General features: G+C 46.8%; 1 protein-coding gene across 1 annotated transcript in view; it reads left to right on the top strand.

The window, feature by feature from the left end:
* LOC119461830 (protein quick-to-court) overlaps nucleotides 1-18991 on the top strand; it is an 82903-nt gene that overhangs the window by 48705 nt on the left and 15207 nt on the right. Inside the window, exons 6-7 of the mRNA XM_049673047.1 lie at nucleotides 6374-6490; nucleotides 16336-16470. Coding sequence (XP_049529004.1) covers nucleotides 6374-6490; nucleotides 16336-16470 — 252 coding nt within the window. The remainder of the gene's footprint in view (nucleotides 1-6373; nucleotides 6491-16335; nucleotides 16471-18991) is intronic.

Below are 18991 nucleotides of genomic sequence, written 5' to 3'. Positions count from 1 at the left end.
CGTGCTTGTCGCTTGAAATTGTCGAACGGCCAGGTAATCTCGCGACTAGTGCAGCGTTTGTACCCTTTAAAAATGCACCCCTAGCAAATCTCGCGCCGGGAGTGTTGAAACGCCTGTTTCAAGTATAGTGGTAGCGTTGTCTGCTACAGTGTGCGGCGCATAGAAGCCGACGAGAACGAGGTTTGGAGGAAGGCGCGTGACACGCTAAATTGCGTGCATGGACATGAAAAGAAAAAAGAAGAAATGAAAGCCTGGAAGACGAGCTGACGCATTGTCTCTTGGTATCAAGGCTTGTCCGTCCCCGATGACGAAGCCTGCTCTTTCCTTCGAAAAGGCTTTCGCCTTTATACGCAGATTCGCAGTTGTTGATTGGCCATTGATCGTGCTGCGGGCGGTGCGCCGGCAGAACTACCGTCTACTTTAGACACCTCTCACGCGGCAGACGTTCTAGGGCACAGGAGGTCGGTTTGGCGTTGGTATATTTGCCGCTAGCGTGGACGTGCCTTAACTGGAAGTGGGAGGTGTTTTTAGAATCGCATTGGAGATGACCTATGTCACGTGACATTTGGAGCAGTACTCGGCGAGGAGGAGTGACCAGCCGACGAGGAGAGTAGCGAAGGAAAGAGCGAAACGAGCGAGGGTTGTTTTTCCATCATCAAACGCGTGTAACTCCGCTATTACGGCACCATTTCGAAAAATTCTCGCGGCTACGTGTTCGTTGTAGACTCGTGCACAACTGGAACACCACAACTAAGATTCGACCTCTGGGTGGTTTAGGGGCCCTTTAAGACAATTTGCATATATTGTCTTTGGGGACATGGCTAACGGCACAACTAGTGTCAGAAGCAACTGTATGCAGCAACAGCAGTAGAGTTCATAACGACAGCGCTCCAACAGTGAGTGGCATAGTATACAATACAAAAGCAGTCCTTTAACGATTGACATGTTATAACACACCATGGCACAAAAAACGAAATCCTCACACTGTAACAGAACACGTTGACTCGCATCAGTGAGAAGTTGTTTCACAACAATTTTGAGTTTAGCAAGCGTTTAGCAATGCCTCATTTTTAAGAGGTCCGAGATCACAGGCTTATTTCACTTGCATAGGCCGTTCGAGGCTTCTGCTGTGGCAACAAGGATAGCTCGCCTTCCCACTTCATCACATGGCAACATGTCATTGGCATCTGTCACTACTATTACCAAACCTTGGTGAAACATTCTTGTGGTGAAACACTTCCTGAATGGTACTTTACAACTTACAGTGTGTAGCCGTTATTTCTCACCAGTTCCTTTAAAAATTGAGTGATAAGGCACATAAAAAGGTCCCTGCATAGACTGCTTGGTCTGCTTTATGGGTAAGTCTGATTGGCTAACTTTTAATCTTGATCTGATGGATAAGGTGTCAATGCAAAAGTTATGGAGGGTGTTAAAAAATAACTGCATTTAAAGCAAACCGGAGTCTTGAGTGGTCTTTTTTTTTTCAACACAAAAAGGAAAGACTGCAAAATTTTAAAAATGTGTTCTTAATTCGTGCATTGTATCATCTAAGTACACTGTGCATCTTGCATGTTGAAAGTGAGGGTTTCGTGTTTCGTGAGGACCAACAAGAGCTGCTGATTTATCGGTAAAGAGAACACAGGGAAAAGAGTTTGCTGTGCGACAAGCAAAGCTCGTATTTGATGAGGTTGACATTTGAGAGCGCTGCAATCTCCCGCAGACGTGTTCTCAGAAATCCTCACGAGCGCACTTGTCTTGTGTGCTGACTGACTTGCAATTTTTGCAATTGCAATATGCCAGCTAAACTTACTGATAAAATGTAATTAAAATTTATGAAATGGGGTGCTGGTGATTATTGCAGAATTTCTGGTGTCTGCTGCTCTGAATTTGGAACAAATTATCAGCATCTGGAATCTATGGTCTTTAATAACTTACAACAGATGCTGCTGAGGGAAAAGGCATTACACATAGATTTGGTAGCATCAGCACAGATAGAAACACAAACAGGAAATAACCTGCTATGCATGGTTACACGGAAGTGCCACACGTATTCGCTCTTCAGCCTGTTTCTAAGCATTGAGTTAGTCGTCAAGTGTAGGTTTTGGAGTCTGAATTAACCCTTTGGTGGACACAACAAGGAAACAATTGTTATCTTGTGTAAGAGATTTTGAGCGAGCTATTTATCACTTCTTGATTCCATAAAAACCAATCCGAATGCCGAGAAGTGTATTATTCCGAAAAAAAAAAAAAGTGGGACCTATATGTCCCACTGTTCAGTTAGGTCACTTTGATCAAGTGGGACTCATATGTCCTGCTGTCCACTTGAGGCAGTTCACATTTTTTTGTGAAATGGTGCGAAGCAAGTTGCACACAGCGGAACGTTGCACACATTGCACATATACTTCGTGCGGACTTCTTTTTTGCTAGTTGAGCACCAGCAGCACCGCCATCGCGTGCCTGTCACGTTTGGGTGGCGAGTGTTTCCGGAGAATCGATGCTTCCGGAGAATCGTCCGGAAGGTTCTCCGAACGATGCTCATCATCACTGTTAGAGTTCTCTGGCAAGCTCCAGAATATTTAAAGTGCTCCTTGAGAAGTGAGACGCTTCTTCTTGTCTTTAGCAAAAGAAAGAAGCAATCAGTACGGACCAAACAGCTCGCATGCTATACGCTAAGCCTAACCTGGAACAGGTGAATCGCACTGGTTTTCGTAAAAAACGTTCCGTTTATCTGTGCATGCTAAACATCCCAAATTATAGCTGATAGTGTGTTTGTAAGTGGTTACTGTAGTGCAAGAAACACATGATTTTCTCACCAGACATTTTTTTCATGCCCACAAAAACACAGAAAAACGGAAAAGCGGACATGAAAAAACAAAACTGCTACTTGTCTTGTTGCGTGCTTCCACTTAGCGGAAACGCTATAAAATTGCATACAGAATGTTGTGGTATACTCAATAGATAGAGTTAGTGGCTTGTATGTGGTAGAGCGAGCTCTCTTAAGGAGCAACAGCACCGAGAACGTGGAATGAAAACTGGGACGTATATGTCCCGCTGTCCAACAAAGGGTTAAGCCACTGTTTCAAATGCAAGTGAACCTGGAAGTGAAACAAGGTGTCTGTGTAGTATTTGAATAGTTCGTGCTTGAATTTATTTAATACCGTTATAACGAAATCACATCTCACACAAAAATAACTTCGTTATATCAGATGTTTGTTATAAACATTCAGGGGTGGGACTCCTGCGCCAATTGCGCCATTTTGATACAAACGTGCATTGCACCACACTGCGCCAGAACGGCTTCGGAATGTGTGCTCCGGCAGTGACCGCGAACAGCGATGCAATTCGTTTTCCGAAAAAGAGTGCACACGGCACCTCCCGCAGTTTCTGGTAATTTTCGCTCTTATAACACTGGACTTTCGGCGCTTCTGGCAAATGGCTGGCGCACGCGCGGCCTGTCCCGGTTGTTGTTGCTGCTGTCGGGACGACCAGGGAGGCTGTATTTAGTGTGCACTTGGAATACGTTTGAGTGCGCCGGGCGGCGTGGCACTCCCTAGCTGAGGCGCAAAACGACAAAAAGTAGGCTGAGGGCGTCTCTGTCCCCAGGGGCAGTATAAAGCAAAATTATTCCAATCTGTTTTTATGCCCATATATGGGCGAGGCCTGAACCATTTTGACCTATCACAAAGGGTTAATGGTTGATTTCAATAAAAAGTCACAGTTTTGCCCGAAAGGCGAAGTATCGATTGCAATAACAAATTAGTAGACAGCTATACGAAGTAAAGATGGTAGTTTTATCAACGGTGTAAGCATGTAAAAATTTGCTAGCTAAATTAACAAGCATGGTGTCATGCGTGCACAAGCAAACGTGACCATATCTCACTCGATGACCGCGGATACTCGCTGTCAAAACGCTGGAGTGAGGAAGCACGGCAGCAGCAGCGAGCAAATTGACCTTCGTGCTGCCTCGCTTCAACGCGAACTAAGCGGTGCAAACAGTGCACACACGAAGCTATCAGCACTTGCACTCTGTCCCCATCGCGGATCGCTTTCAAGACGGGGCCCGCGCCACACCCAGCAGCCGCCGGGGTAGAACACCCCTCCCTGCCCTCCCCCGGTGCCTTGTGCGATGGAAGACGGCGCACTTTCTCCCCGCTTTGCTCCTTTGCGTGCCCGAGATTGAGCCGCCATCGTTGGCTCACCCTCGCACGCTTTCACTCGCATATACAGCATGTGGTGCACTGCGACGATGTTAATCGCCATTGAACTTTATACGAAACATCACGGCAACACTGACGGCAGAAATACACCTGGAGCGTCCATTTAATTGCTATCACAATAAAAGCAGATTGGAATAGTTTTACGTTATACCGCCCGAAGGTTGATTACGACTCTCTGGGTCTGAGGTGTCGTATGGTGACCCAGAAATTGTTACAGCGTCGATTGGACCGCCTGATTTGGAAACATTTTCTGCTATCATTAGCAGCGGCGTGGGCATATATAGTTCGATCGTAGTGCAATCGATGTTTTTGGCTCTACTAGAAAGCATGCGCAGTGCCACCGCTCGACCCACTCTTCCGTATTCTAGTACGCTATAGCTACAAAGTGCACTTCTACTACACGCTTCGTATGGGTTTATTCTGTCTTTCGTTGTGGTTTCGAACTGTGTTGCCATATTCCACCGAAATTCAAATTGGCCTGCTCTAAACTGCTTCAAAATGAAATTTAGTCTGCTCCAAGGTGCTCCAAAGTGCCATTTTGTCTGCTCCAAAATGCAATTTTACTTGCTCAAAAAATTGCTCCAAAATGACTTTGGGCAGTCACACCCCTGTATATTTGTGATTAAACACTAATATCATTAGCAGTGTCAACGTAGCAACATTTCAAGGAGAATGAGCATGCATTTTACTAATGCAAAAAATGGACACACACGCACACATATATATGTAGATATTCACAAGGAAGAAATAAACTGCAACTCTGCCTATATAACAGTGAATGAAAGGTCAGATAGCTGTTTAAACAGTTTGGGAACGACAACACTATGAAAACAATTCTTCAAGTTTAGCTGTGAATGCATCTGTTGATAAGACGGCCATGCACTCACGTGGTAGCTTGTTCCAGAGCTCTATGGCAGACGGGAAAAAAGAATATTTGATAGTATCACGGCTAGATAAAAACAGCCATATACATTTTGTATGGTTAGTTCTGGTCAACCCGCCGGGGTGGCTCAGTCAGCTAAGGGCTGCTGAGCACGAGGTCGCGGGATCGAATCCCGGCCACGGCAGCCGCATTTCGATGGAGGCGAAATGCAAAAACGCCCATGTGCTTGCGTTGTAGTGCACGCTAAAGAACCCCAGGTGGTCAAAATTAATCCGGAGCCCTCCACTGTGGTGTGCCTCATAATCAGAACTGGTTTTGGCACGTAAAACCCCAGAAAGTAGAAGTAGTAGTAGTTCTGGTCATGTGTTGGTAAGGTGGCTTTTATTGACCACATTTGTTGACAGCTATGTCGTCATGATCCACACATGCAATACGTCGGCAGTTTTCGAGGGTCTGTATGGTGGCACGGTTGCGCAGTACAGCCACACTGTCACTCCTGGAGTACTTGGAATAAATGAAGCCAGTGGCCTTGTCTTGCATTGCCTCTAAACATTTGGTCAGAGAAGCTTGATGTGGATTCCAGACTATATTCGATAATTCGTTATATTCGATGATTCGTTATATTCGATGATTCATTATATTCGATGATTCGTTATATTCGTGTTCATTATATCGAGGTTCAACTTTACTAATTCGGGAGATCAACGGCTTAAAACATACAAGAACAAAGAGCACATAGAATAAGTGCCAACTTCCATCCAAGTATATCAAGAACAAAAAAAAAAATTCAATTTAAGTGCAACCAACAGATCACATCATCTGTTGGCTGCACCTAAAAGAATTTTTTTTTTTCTGAATAAACTGGGTCGGAAATTGGTGGCTGTTCTGTCTGGTTGTATGTATTCTTCACCAATGTCTATATTGTGGCCATTGATTTTCTAAGGTATGACTCACTGACTAGCTCAAACCAAGATTCTTCGAAGATGTGAGGGAGGCTTCAAGCTTGGTTGATGATATACAGCCGTGATTATTGGCAACATAAGGTGGAGACCCTATAGACTTTCTGGCCAGAAGGTGCAAGCCCGTGCTTCCTGCCGTTGCCTGCAGTTTGCAATTTGTTTTTTTTTTTTTTTCTTGGCTTCTCAATTTTGTGCCGTTTTGCTCTTCGGCTTTTGTGTTTGTGCATGACCCTGCCGCTTTTGTTGAGTTGCTGCATGCCAATGTGTGTTGTATCCCGCCTGCCTCTTGCATGATGACGCTGTGGAAAAAACAGCATTGCGGAGAAACAGCTGCCGCCACCGCCGTGTGAGCAACAAGGCCCATCTACTTCCAGGCGGGCAGACGCACTGTGGCAACACGTGTCCACGTGCCAGTCGACGTGTATCACCAGGTGCATATACTCAAGTCTTTCTTCATTTGGTTAACCAGCGCATTTGAGTAAACACAGTCACACAAGCATCAATGACAAGGACAGGTGCTGAACTGCAACAATTGGTAATCAAGACTCACTTGATTAGTGCATGTGCTGTGACAGCTGCATGGCGCGGAAACAAAAACAACAAATAGATGAAAATGACGATCACCCATGCCCAGGTTGCGGCACACTTTTTCTGAAAAGGATACTGAGTGGCAGCTGATACACGTGTCCTTCCACTTGTCAATTTCTATTGCCTGTAAAATTTCCCTCGTTTATTTGTTATGTCACACAACTTGTGTTATTGTCACTGTGGGTGAGCAGTCACATTCGCTGCAATGAAAGGCCATATGTCCTGAATCATTAGCTCTGCAGTGACAGTTGTGCTCTGTAAGCCTCGTATTGAGGCATCTGCCCATTTGGCCGACGTGTACCTTGTCACAGGTCAAATAAATCCAATAAACCACTCACTTTGCACAAAGGACATAGGTGGTTTTGTGCTCGATTGGGCCGCGGCACCTTCAGATTGCACCATCTGAGGCCGCAAACGTATCTCGGACATTATTGCCTGCTACTGTAGTCACTCGGATGTCTTGTGTCTGAGCGACAAAATTTGGAGCCGCTTGTAATGAAAGCATCATTGTGGGCTAGCATTTCTGCAAACATTAAGGTCAACTGTGCAAATAAGGAGACATGCACAGTGCAACTGCAGGCTACCAGTTCAGTTGAAGAGTAAGTAGTCTAGAGCACAAACAGAATGTGATGAACAGCGACCTTGCAGTTCAGAAGGCAGGCGGCCGACGCACGTACCAAGTCAAAACGAAACTACCGTTTGCTGCAACAAGTGTGCACTAAAGCGCAGCCGCTGTCGACGCAATTATGGATGGTGACTACGCAGTTGTGAAGGCACACAGCCGACGCGCGCACAGAGTCAAAACGAAACTACTGTTTGCCGCAACTGCTGTGGACGAAACCGTGGTGGTTATCGATGCGACCATAAGTAGCGACTATGCCATAGATGGCGACTAAGGCACGTGGCTAGCCGCCAACGCGGTGTTACATGTGGTGATTAACGCTAGAATAAAGGCTTTGAGGGCACAATTAGACACGAAGTGTTCCTGCGTTGCTGCCAGTCACATATCGCGTACGATTGCCGCTGAGGACCATAGCGATGCGGACTGCGCCGCTTCGTTTTTGGACGCTAGTGCCGTTTTTGCTCTCTTGTGGCATTTGAGGTGCTCCGCGCATTCATTTTTTTATTCCACTGACGTATACGTCCGTGAGCATGGTATCACCACCTACCCTGTCTACAAACTGGAGAAATGCACATGGTGCTAAGTTATGGCCTCCGAGATTCAAGTGTGAAAGCTTAGGCCCATGGCTGCCTATTTTCGGAGGTTGGGTGGCTACAAGCTGCTTGCGGATTTATTGTGCAGTCCGCGAGTTGCCGTTATGCACCGTGATTTGCTTTTTGACACTCGGGCACGGGTAATGGAGGTTCTGTGGATCGAGCACACCTCGTGTTTGCCGTTTTAGCCACTTGGCTAGCGAGGGACCACATAAAATCATTCGCTCGCGGAACCTCGAGCAGGGGCCTGTGGAACTCCAGGGTTCCGCGGAACCCACTTTGAGAACCCATTCTCTAGAGCCTGTTCACAGCATTGCTCAGAACCATGGTATGCGAACATTTAAAATAAATGATTCACATCCCAAGCAATGAGACAGTTTTTAGAACCTCTCATCAAATTAATGTATTTACACGTGTACTTATTTATCTTTTTCTCGGGGATTGCATTTCACCCACTAGCAACTTAAAGTAATCGCTCAGCGCAGGACACGCCTGCATGATTGGAACTTAATCAGTTGTTATGGATGGTTCTATCCGTTGTTTGTTGTCACCGAATCTTGTGTAATCTGATCGTATGCGCGACACGAATTGTGTAGTATTTTCCGAAAGACACGCGGCCACCAGCGATTACCATGGAATCGTTGACGAGTCATGTAGAAAAGCCGACACGCCTGACCGGCAGATCAGATTTCAACGATCGCTGACTGTATTCGCCGCTATTGTTGTGCTTTGAGCGTAACTTGCTTTTGTGGGCACAAGTTCGCCCAATAAAAGGTTAGTTTCGTCATTCACAGCTTTGCTACTGTGTTCTTGACGATCACTACAACGTGACAGTATATTTTAGCTTCAACTGCAGTATTTTTCAAATTTTAAGATTAGTAAGTCTTACATATTTTACCTACACTAGCATGTCCTTCTATTGAAGACAAATGACAAGTTAAGCCAAATTGGTATGTAACAGCTTTTGGATGCTAACAGAGCTGGTCATGTTGTGTGCCTCTGACAAGGGAAATCTTGTAAGGGGCATGAAACTGAGGCCTAGCTGGTCTATCATGCTGGCTAGCTGAGTAACGCTGAAAGAACTAAGACAAGAACTACAACAGATGGCGCTATGTACGTTATCATTCTTATGTCTGTCTTAACCACATAAAGCCAACAGACAACGGCAGCCTTTATGTCTGTCTTGTCGTTTTAGCGCTGCTCAGTTTCCCACTATGACAGCATGCTGACAGTTTAGAAACTCACATAGTGCTTCTTTTTTTATTCAGTTACCTCACAGGCTCCCGAAGGAGACTATTGCGTGAGGGGAGGATACAGGGAATTAGCAAAAAGAAAGGAGTACAAAGAAATTATACATTGTTAGCGTGTAAACATGAATGAACAAATATCTATCAAGATAACGCGATAAATGAAACAAAATGACTGTGTGAAGTAGCAAAAAAGGAGTACCAAGAAATTATACAAGTGGTAGCTGGTGAAGATTAAAGAACAAGTCTCTCACAATGTTAATGCAATGCTAAACAAAAAACTAACAAAAACTATACAACTTTGCTAATAGTAATTACTTAGGTGCGCAGTAAGGTTAGTTGTGATGAATTATGGAAATAATATGCATAAGCGTGCTTTGAGGGAATCAGGGTCAAGAATGTCAACTATGTCATTTGGTAGGTTATTCCAATGCTGAATGGCACGTGGTAACGCGGATGAATTTGTAGGAGGACGTGACGGCGGCTGTACGAGCCGTGCCATCGTTCCCTACTCAGAAGGGCGAAGGTGGCGAGCCGAGCGGCGGCTGCGATGACCAGCGTGGCAAGCTTTCAGAACGACACTGCGCGTGCCGAGCTTGCGCTTCTTTATTTTCTGTTTTCTGCCTAGAGCGCTTCGCACTGCGGCGTCGGTGGGCGCTACAGGGCCCCCCACCTAGACGTAACGTCGATACAGGCGAGAAACCGTGTTTCATGAGGTCAGTCCAAGTAGTCAGCGTGAAGGACACCGAGTCACTGCTGCAGAGCTCAGGTGGGCGGCACTGGGTGTTACGTACCGTACGTGGGGCCCAATGAATGGACGCAGTTGGGAGGAACGCGTTAACTTGAGGTGATGGTCGGCACATGCATCCCGAGGCTTTAGGAATGGCTAAGTTCGCGAGACGAAGGGTGTGTCGACGGAGTCTGCGCATGCGTTGCCGGCGGCGTATCGTTGCATGGTGTGTAGGGTGCGAGCACAAGCGATGGAGCCGAAGCCCTGGACGGGCCACGATGTGTGCCTTGCAAGTGACTGCGGCGCACCCTGTCGGGAGGCGAACACGATCCGGTGCAGCGAACGACGGGGTGCTTCGCAAGTAAGCCACGGGCTGGCCGGGCAAAGGGGGGTCAAGGAACGCAGAAGTGCCCGGTGATTTGTTGAGGACTCTGGGAAACAGCGGGGGTCGCAGAAAGTCGTCACCTGTACCCACGGCGGCGATAGCCGGCAGGGTCGGAGGCAGGGAGATCGGCACGATGCCGAGCTCACGCGCCGGCTCGGAGCCTGGCTCAGCTGACGGGGTAGACGGGTCGGGTGTCATTGTCGGAGGAGCGATGCTGTTGGAGACAGACCCGATGGCGTGGGGCACGGGAGCCGGCGTTTGGTCAGCAATGTCTCCGCTGCCACGTGTCATCGTCGGTGACAATAAAGGCGATGAGGTGGCCTGAGGTCGACGGCATATGGGCGGAGGAGCAGGCGCACTTGGTACTGGCCGTGAGGGTGTTGGTGGAGAGGAATCGTCTACCGTGTGGTCAACCTCTGGAAGAGGGCGGTAGGCAGCGCCATAGAAGTTGAGGACGGACTGCCGCAGCTTGTCGTACGGGCGCAGGCCAGGCGTTGGAACGCCGAGTTGGAGCTGGAGAGCAAGCGGCAGGACGTCGAGGAGTACCGCATGCTTGAACTCCTGGATCCATATGTGGTTCAGCTCCAGAGCCGCCTCAAACTGGGCGAACCATGCACCGACGTAGCTGGACGAGAACGGCGGCAGTGGTGAGTCGAACTGCGGCTCCGACCAGGTGGCCATGGCAGCGCGTCGCTCGGTGCAAGGCGCGTTCTGCCGGGTCACCAATGTAGGAGGAACGTGATGGCGGCTGTATGAGCCGTGCCGTCGTCCCTACTCAGAAGGGCAAAGGCGGCGAGCCGAGTGGCGGCTGCGACGACCAGCGTGGCAAGCTTTCAGAACAACACTGCACGTGCCGAGCTTGTGCTTCGAGCACGCGCTACACTTCTTTATTTTCTGTTTTCTGCCTAGAGCGCTTCGCACTGCGGCGTCGGTGGGCGCTACAAATTAAAAGCATTGGTTCGGCCAAAGATACGCTGGAAACTGAGGTGATTATGCAGACGCCGAAATGTACGAGATGGACGAGTGAACGGCAGGGTGGATGGGCACGTGCTACTGATTATTTTGTGAAAGAGACAAAGCAATGCTATGGTTCCTCGTGATTCAAAAGATGACAGGGATAAAGATGACTTAATGCTAGTCACGCTAGAGTCGCAGTGATAGTATCTGACAATGAAGCGGGCGGCGCGGTTTTAGACTGACTCGAAGGTCGCGTTAGGTAAGCATGATGAGGTGACCAGATAGGGGCTGCGAATTCCAGTTGTGGCCTTACGAATGTCTGATAGGCGATTTGTCTGGTGAGGGCAGGAGCATCACGCAGGCTACCTTTAAGATAACCAAGCATACGTGAGGCTTTAGCAGTAATTTTTTCGATGTGTGCAGACCATGACAGGTTAGGTGTAAGGAGAATGCCGAGGTATTTGTATAAGTTGGTGCTTGTAACGGGGTTCTTATCCAGTGAGTAAACAAAAGCGGAAAATGTCTTTTTGCGGGTGAATGTTATTAGTTTGCATTTATCAGTGTTTAGGGTCATTTGCCAAGAAGAGCACCAGTTAGTAATACGGTCAAGATCTCGTTGAAGAGCGACGAGATCGGAAGGTGAGCAGATTTGACAATAGATCACACAATCGTCTGTGAATAAGCGAATGGATGACATTATTTCGGATGGCAGGTCGTTAATATATATCAGCAAAAGTAATGGTCCGAGTACGCTTCCTTGTGGTACGCCAGATGTTACATTGCTGATACTGGAAATATAGTAATCGACGACAGTGAATTGCTCCAGGTGGTCAAAATTAATCCGGAGCCCTCCACTACGGCGGGCCTCATAATCAGAACTGGTTTTGGCACGTAAAACCCAGAAAGAGGAAGAAGAATGCTTACAGAATGACAAGCAATTTCTTATCCAAGATACTGTTAGGGAATCTATGTTTAAACTTGAAGCTAAACATTTCGACAGAATTACCTGTCTGGTTGGGAAAATTGATTAAGACTTAGAGATTGACTCCAACCAAATGAGGAAATTTACTAGCCCGACGTTTCAGAACCAATTTGGCTCCTTCTTCAGGGGGTATTCTTCGGAGGTGGCGGTGTACCGCTTTTAAAAGGTCCATCGTAAGAAAGGAGAGGAAGGGGGAGAGAGCATAAGGTGCGGAGACACTTGACAGGGCACCTGTTCTAGACAGACGAAAGAGGTGGTGGGGGTGGGGGCTTCGGCGTCGCTGGTCGGCTGGGTTGACCGATGCTGGGTGCCCTTTAGTCGCGGGAATGCGTTGACGAGGGACAGGGGGGGGGGGGGGGGGGACGAGATGTTTTGGTGTTGCTGACCTAGAGCGGGGGGTCCTTTCTTCCCTTCGTCGCGTCTGCAAGGCCATGAACATACAAAGAGGGAAGGATGCCCTTCACGTGGTTTATATTACCCGCCGTGTTCTGAATGTGCCATGGCTACTACTGGAGTCATGGCACATTCAGAACACGGCGGGTAATATAAACCACGCGAAGGGCATCCTTCTGTCTTTGTATGTTCATGGCCTTGCAGACGCGACGAAGGGAAGAAAGGACCCCCTGCTCTAGGTCAGCAACACCAAAACAGCTCGCCCCCCCCCCCCCCCCCTGTCTCTCGTCAACGCATTCCCGCGACTAAAGGGCACCCAGCATCGGTCAACCCAGCCGACCAGCGACGCCGAAGCCCCCTCCACCCCCACCACCTCTTTCGTCTGTCTAGAACAGGTGCCCTGTCAAGTGTCTCCGCACCTTACGCTCTCTCCCCCTTCCTCTCCTTTCTTACGATGGACCTTTTAAAAGCGGCACACCGCCACCTCCGAAGAATACCCCCTGAAGAAGGAGCCGAATTGGTTCCGAAACGTCGGGCTAGTAAATTTCTTCATTTGGTTGGAGTCAATCTCTAAATCTTAATCTATGTTTAAGCATGAAAGTTTAGCTAAGAGACGCCAATGAGCAACGCGATCGAAAGCCTTAGCGAAATCTATGAAAATGGAATCTGTCTGTGGGCCCGCATCCATGTTTAGGAAAATATCTGTATTTCAATTCTATTATTTGTGTTTCACACGATAGTCCCTTTCTAAAACCATGCTGATGTTTAAAGAACAACTTGTTAGTTTCCAAGTGATTTTCTACGTTTGAAAAGATTGTCTTCTAGTAGCTTACCTGGAACGCTTGTTAGTGATGTTGGCCGGTAATTGTTAACAGCGCTCTTATCGCCAGATTTAAAAAAAGGTATAACTTTACCGACCCTCCAGTCCCCTGTTAACTTCCCCTGTTGAGAGGGACTGTTGAAACAAGCGAGAAAGGACTGTACTAGAGGGTACTACTGTGTATTTTAAGATTTTTGAGTTTATACTGTCCATGCCGGAAGAAGTTGATATGTTGAGGTTGTTGATCAGCTCAGCAACGCCAGTGGTTGTTATATTGATAGGGGCCATGTATGGATAATCGAGTTCGATGCTTTCAAACACATTCTTGGAGCCTTCTGTGTTTACTTTTTGGCTCAGACTGGACACTTTGCTGTCATTGCTAAACTACACTCTTACTCTGAATGCTGCATAAGTGCCAGACTTGGGGAACATGTGCCCAAGGGATCTGCCTTTCCGACACTTGGCAGAATGCTGTAAAAATGGTGGCTGTGAACTTACTGTGGTGGAGGAAGAAAGCATTTATTTTCCATTTTTTATCTTCTGAGCTAAATGTCTCAGCAAATTGGCGCTGCATCATCCTGGACTGGGAACACTTGTTGCTGTGGTAGTGCAGTTGAACTCCGCAATAGCAAAAGCGAGAGACAATGGAACTCTCATTGCAATGAAATATTTTTGTATACCTGGTGAACACTCCTAGGATTCAATGCATTTCATACCTCACGACAACAAAGGGTCTCTAAACTGCACTCCTGCATCAGCGAAATCTGCCGGAGCATAAGACCCCATATTATCTACCCGTGTACTGCTAACAGAGTACAAAAAGTGCTCAAATGCATTTTTTGTTCTCCCCACCTGAATTTCATAAGATGCTGTCGCAGCACTTGTGATCCTGCCGCCATGTTTGTTTACGGAAACAGCAAAGCGCCGGAAGCGATCGCATGCGCCGGAAAGACGTCATTGCTGCCATCTTGATTGGCTGCTTGAAATGGCGTGGCCGCATCCCTCTGCTTACATGTGATGACGGTTTTTGTGTACCAAGTTTGCAGCTCGCTTAAAAAAAGGTGCAGCAACAAGGTCTCGTACACATTGCCCACTTGTCTGTGTCAGGATTGATCCCGGAACATGCTAGCTCAAACGATTGCCTTGCTGGCAATGAGGGTTTTAATTCCTTTCACTAATTCCCACACGGCCAGCACTTCTGTGATTGCAGTCCAAGCATGTGAGATTACTATAACATGTTTAGTGGAATTAATTTAGCAGCTACCCCTGAGGACTGTCTCCTTGTTCTGTCATTTGCTTATCTTTGTGACCTCATTGGGACAAAACCTTTGGCCACGTCTGTTGTACTCACTTGGTGGCCTTAATTTTAAGGATGCCAGGACCCCACATTAAACATCGGCAATGGTGGCCCCAACTGGCTCTGGCCACCACCTTTTGTCGTGTTTCACAACCAGATGCGGCAACATGTTTGTGTTGGACAGTGTTCCTGTGTATGCTTCCGCCGGGAGCAGTGTTGCAGAAAAGTCTGTCATGTTGTAGTTTGATTTTTTCTATGGGAGAGCCACTCCTTGTGTGCTTGTGTCAGGCTAACGAGTGTCAAAAGAAGGCTCCATTTTTTATTGTCGGTCGCTGCTGTTATAATGAGGCACAGAAAACACTTATTAATTGCGTACCCGAAGTGTAGCTCTTTGGAAATGGTGTGAATAAGTTAAATTGTGGGGTTCTTGCATACCATAGTGGGAGGCTGCGGAGATCACTCGGGTTCCTTTAGTGTGCTCCCAATGCACGTGCATTCCACCCCCGTCGGCGGACGGGATCAAACCCGCCACCTCGCTGCAACGCCAGACCCACTGGGCTGCTACTGTGGCAGACGCTGGATTATATTGAACTGTCTGCAAAAATGGTATTTTTAAGTGCCAGTGTTTTCATGTGTTGTGCTTCATTGACGTTTGTTTGAGAAGGGTTTGGGTGCGAGCTAGTTGGTACGGATCATTCGTTTTAAAACTACGCTAAAAAACACGGGACGAGCGCAGAAGCAATAGGGACAGCGCTCGTCCCGTGTTCTTTTTGCGCTGTTTTAAAATGAATGAGACATCTATTTAATTTTTTAAATAAGCACCATAATGTATAAACACTGTAACTAAATGTACAATTTAGAGGAAGAATGCTTGCGTTGGTGATCTCTGTGCTGGAAATGAGTCACATGCATTTCACTATCATCATCATCAGCCTATATTAATGTCCACTGCAGGACAAAGGCCTCTCCCTGCGATCTCCAATTACCCCTGTCTTGCGCTAGTTGATTTCAACTAGCGCCTGCAAATTTTCCAACTTCATCAACCCGCCTCTGCCGTCCTCGACTGCGCTTCCCTTCTCTTGGTATCCATTCTGTAACTCTAATGGTCCGATAGTGATGCAATGAACTGGCACAGTCATAGTTTTGCACAGTGCTGACGACGATTCTATATATCTAAATTACTGCAAACTTTAATACGACACCAATGGCATAAGTGAATACGGTCTTTCAAGCGTTGGGGCTCTCAGCAGCGCTGAAACCAGCACGGCATGGACAGGGCGGCTGTCTCTACTGAACTTTGGAATTCCACGGGAGAGCACTTGGTGGTGCATGGAAAACAGGCGGGCAACTCTGGCTTCCTCTGGGAGCTCTAGTGCTAGGCAAGTGCCACCGTGCGTGGTGAGAACGGCAAGGTGGCAGCGTGGCAGTAGGAACATTGCGGTGGCGACGGCAACACTGTGACGGGCATACTGGTACATGTTTTCCAATTGGATACTCTGCCACATGCTCATTGCACATAAGGATGACACTCGGGAAGTATTAACGAGATATTTTAACTCCTTTTATTTAACATTTTCATTCTTTGGGCTGCAGCTGCACTCCCCGTCGTGCAGGTAAGAAAAGGGGAATTTTGGCTGTTGTTGTTCCTCTCCCGTTGGCCAGGTACCTGGAGCTTCGGCCAGCTTACGAGAGCACCCAGGAGCGTCTGCGGCACTTGGAACGGGAGCTGTCCGAGGCACGGGCCGAGATTGAAAAGCAGGAGCGCTGGCACAGTGAGATGTACCTCAAGATGTACAGGTGAGACCCTGACCTGCCTGTCAGTCTTTGGCAGCGTGTAGCAGCCTCTGCTATATACAGTAGACTTGTGTTAATTTGACTCCGGTTAATTCGATTTTTCAGCTAATTCAATCCGCATTGAAGGTCCCGGTTGGAGCCTATACTTTTTTTTGTGGGACCAAATTTTGATTATTTTGATCCTGAAATTATCCTTCGTCGGATAATTTTAACTTGACTGGTAATCACTCACGCGCCCGAACCCCCGAGTGACCGCATTGGTGATGCCAATAGCAGCATCGTTTAGGGTACAGGGAATGCGACGAACGTGCCTCATCTCCCGTTGAAGGTGCCTAGGCCTGCCTCGGGAAGATATTAAATCGAAAACAGTAACTCAGTATGAATTATTACAGTATTTACAGAATCATTACAACCATGGAAGACAACAGGGCTTGGCAACATTGATGCCCCACTTTGTCTGATTGTAACATTCAAATGATAATTTACAGTCGACTTCCATTAATTCGATCCTCACAGGACCGACAAAATTGATCCAATTATCCAGCAGGTTGAATTAAACAACATGCATGTCAAAACACCACCGATTCATCTGGCAGTACTTACCAGTCTAATGCGCCCCTGAATCAAATGCACACTCACTTTCTATGTGTATAAAGTAGAAAGCTAACGTAGAAATTACAATGAAGCTGCTTAACAAAGTACAATTCTAGCGTGCACTGATTTTTTTAGCAGGAAAAGTATGTGTTGCACAATAGCACCCGGTTTCCTAAAGTAAGCTTCGCCGCAGTACACTTGTGTTATGCGGTAAAGCTTACGATTGTTGCGGAGTTGGTTTTAGTTTTGTATCCGATTTCACAGTTCACACAATTTTTGACGCACTTTTCCTGAAAACAAAAATGAAAAAAAAAGGTGTGCGTTAAAGTTGCATAAATGTCATAATCAGACATTGTGAGCTGCAGTTATTGCTTGAAAATCTTCCTAGCGCAGGCCGAAAATAAGCATTTCCGACAACAGGTGTTCAATGCATTCACTGTCCCCTAAGCTCCGCCGAGACAGATGGCGAAGGTCCATTTAGGATCGAAATAACAAAAGTTCTGGTCCATAGAAATGCATGGGCACTGGCCGGGATTAAAGAAAATCTCATTTACTGGAGTCAAGTTCACGGAAGTCTACTCTATTTTACATGTTAAGCTAACGGCAACGAGTCCGTCACATGTTCATGGTGTTCTGGAGAATCGCATGTGTCGCAGGACGAAGTCTCGGCATAGGCAACCAGCCTGTATGCGATTGTTGCGGACTTGTTTGATAGAGATGTTGTGGTTCTTCATAGGTAGTGTTAAAGTGATGATGATGGACATTAAGGAAATGAATTTCCATCCCCTGAAGGTAAAGTTCCATGATATATATATCTTTTTTTGTTTGCCAGAATAGGAGGCATGCCACGTTTTTCTTGCCAAAATATCGAATGTGCATTTCGTCTCTACTTTGTTTAGGAGTTCTGATGTCATTTTTACATTGTTTTTACTTGTTGCCTCATACTGGATCTGGCAGTAAAAGTTTCTACGACTGCCACATCTTTTGTATGTGCGAAATTAGACTGTAACATCACCTTAAATAAAGTTCGATTGGAGATGTGTGAGTTTCTATGCAAGGAACCAATGGCTGCACACAATTTAGTTGGAGAGGCAAGTTTGTTGCTGAAATACATAAAATGTTGCCAGCTACGGCGTCAAAGGCAATGAAGATTTGTCACAAAACTTTAGGTGCAACATCCTTGCTCAAACGGTTCTTACGTGCCGTGGCAGCAGCATTTGGATGGGGTTGGAACTGCAACATGCTCATAGGTTTCATCATCATAGTTATATTTTATGTCCACTGCAGGACAAAGGCCTCTCCCTGCGATCTACAATTACCCCTGTCTTGCGCTAGCCTATTCGAACTTGCGCCTGCACATTTCCTAAATTCATCATCCCACCTGTTTTTCTTCCGTCCTCGACTGCGTTTCCCTTCTCTTGGTATCCATTCTGTAACTCTAATGGTCCACCGGTTATCCATTCTACGCATTACATGGCCTGCCCAGCTCCATTCATTCCTCTTAATGTTAACTAGAATATTGTCTATCCCCATTTGCTCTCTTATCCACACCGCTATCGTCCTGTCTCTTAAAGTTAGGCCTAACATTTTTCGTTCCATTGCTCTTTGTGTGGTCCTTAACTTGTCGAGCTTATTTGTTAACCTCCAAGTTTCTGCCCCATATGTTAGCACCAGTATAATGCAATGATTGTACACTTTCCTTGTCAATGCCAGTGGTAAGCTCAAATTCAGGATTTGGTAATGCCTGCCGTATGTACTCCAACCCAATTTTATTCTTCTGCAAATTTCTTTCTCATAATCAGGGTCCCCTGATTATGAGAAGTCCCCAGGGTGCCCTGAGAGACGTTTCGCGTCGATGCAGTCTGGCTGGACGTCCGAGCTGCAGCCAAGGTTTAGCAGCCTAAAACTTGAAAATCTGCACTTGTTCAAA

The sequence above is a fragment of the Dermacentor silvarum genome, chromosome 8 (assembly GCF_013339745.2).
Source record: "Dermacentor silvarum isolate Dsil-2018 chromosome 8, BIME_Dsil_1.4, whole genome shotgun sequence".
NCBI lineage: Eukaryota > Metazoa > Arthropoda > Arachnida > Ixodida > Ixodidae > Dermacentor > Dermacentor silvarum.
The sequence above is the reverse complement of the archived record's forward strand: the minus strand, read 5'-3'. Positions and strand labels throughout refer to the sequence as shown.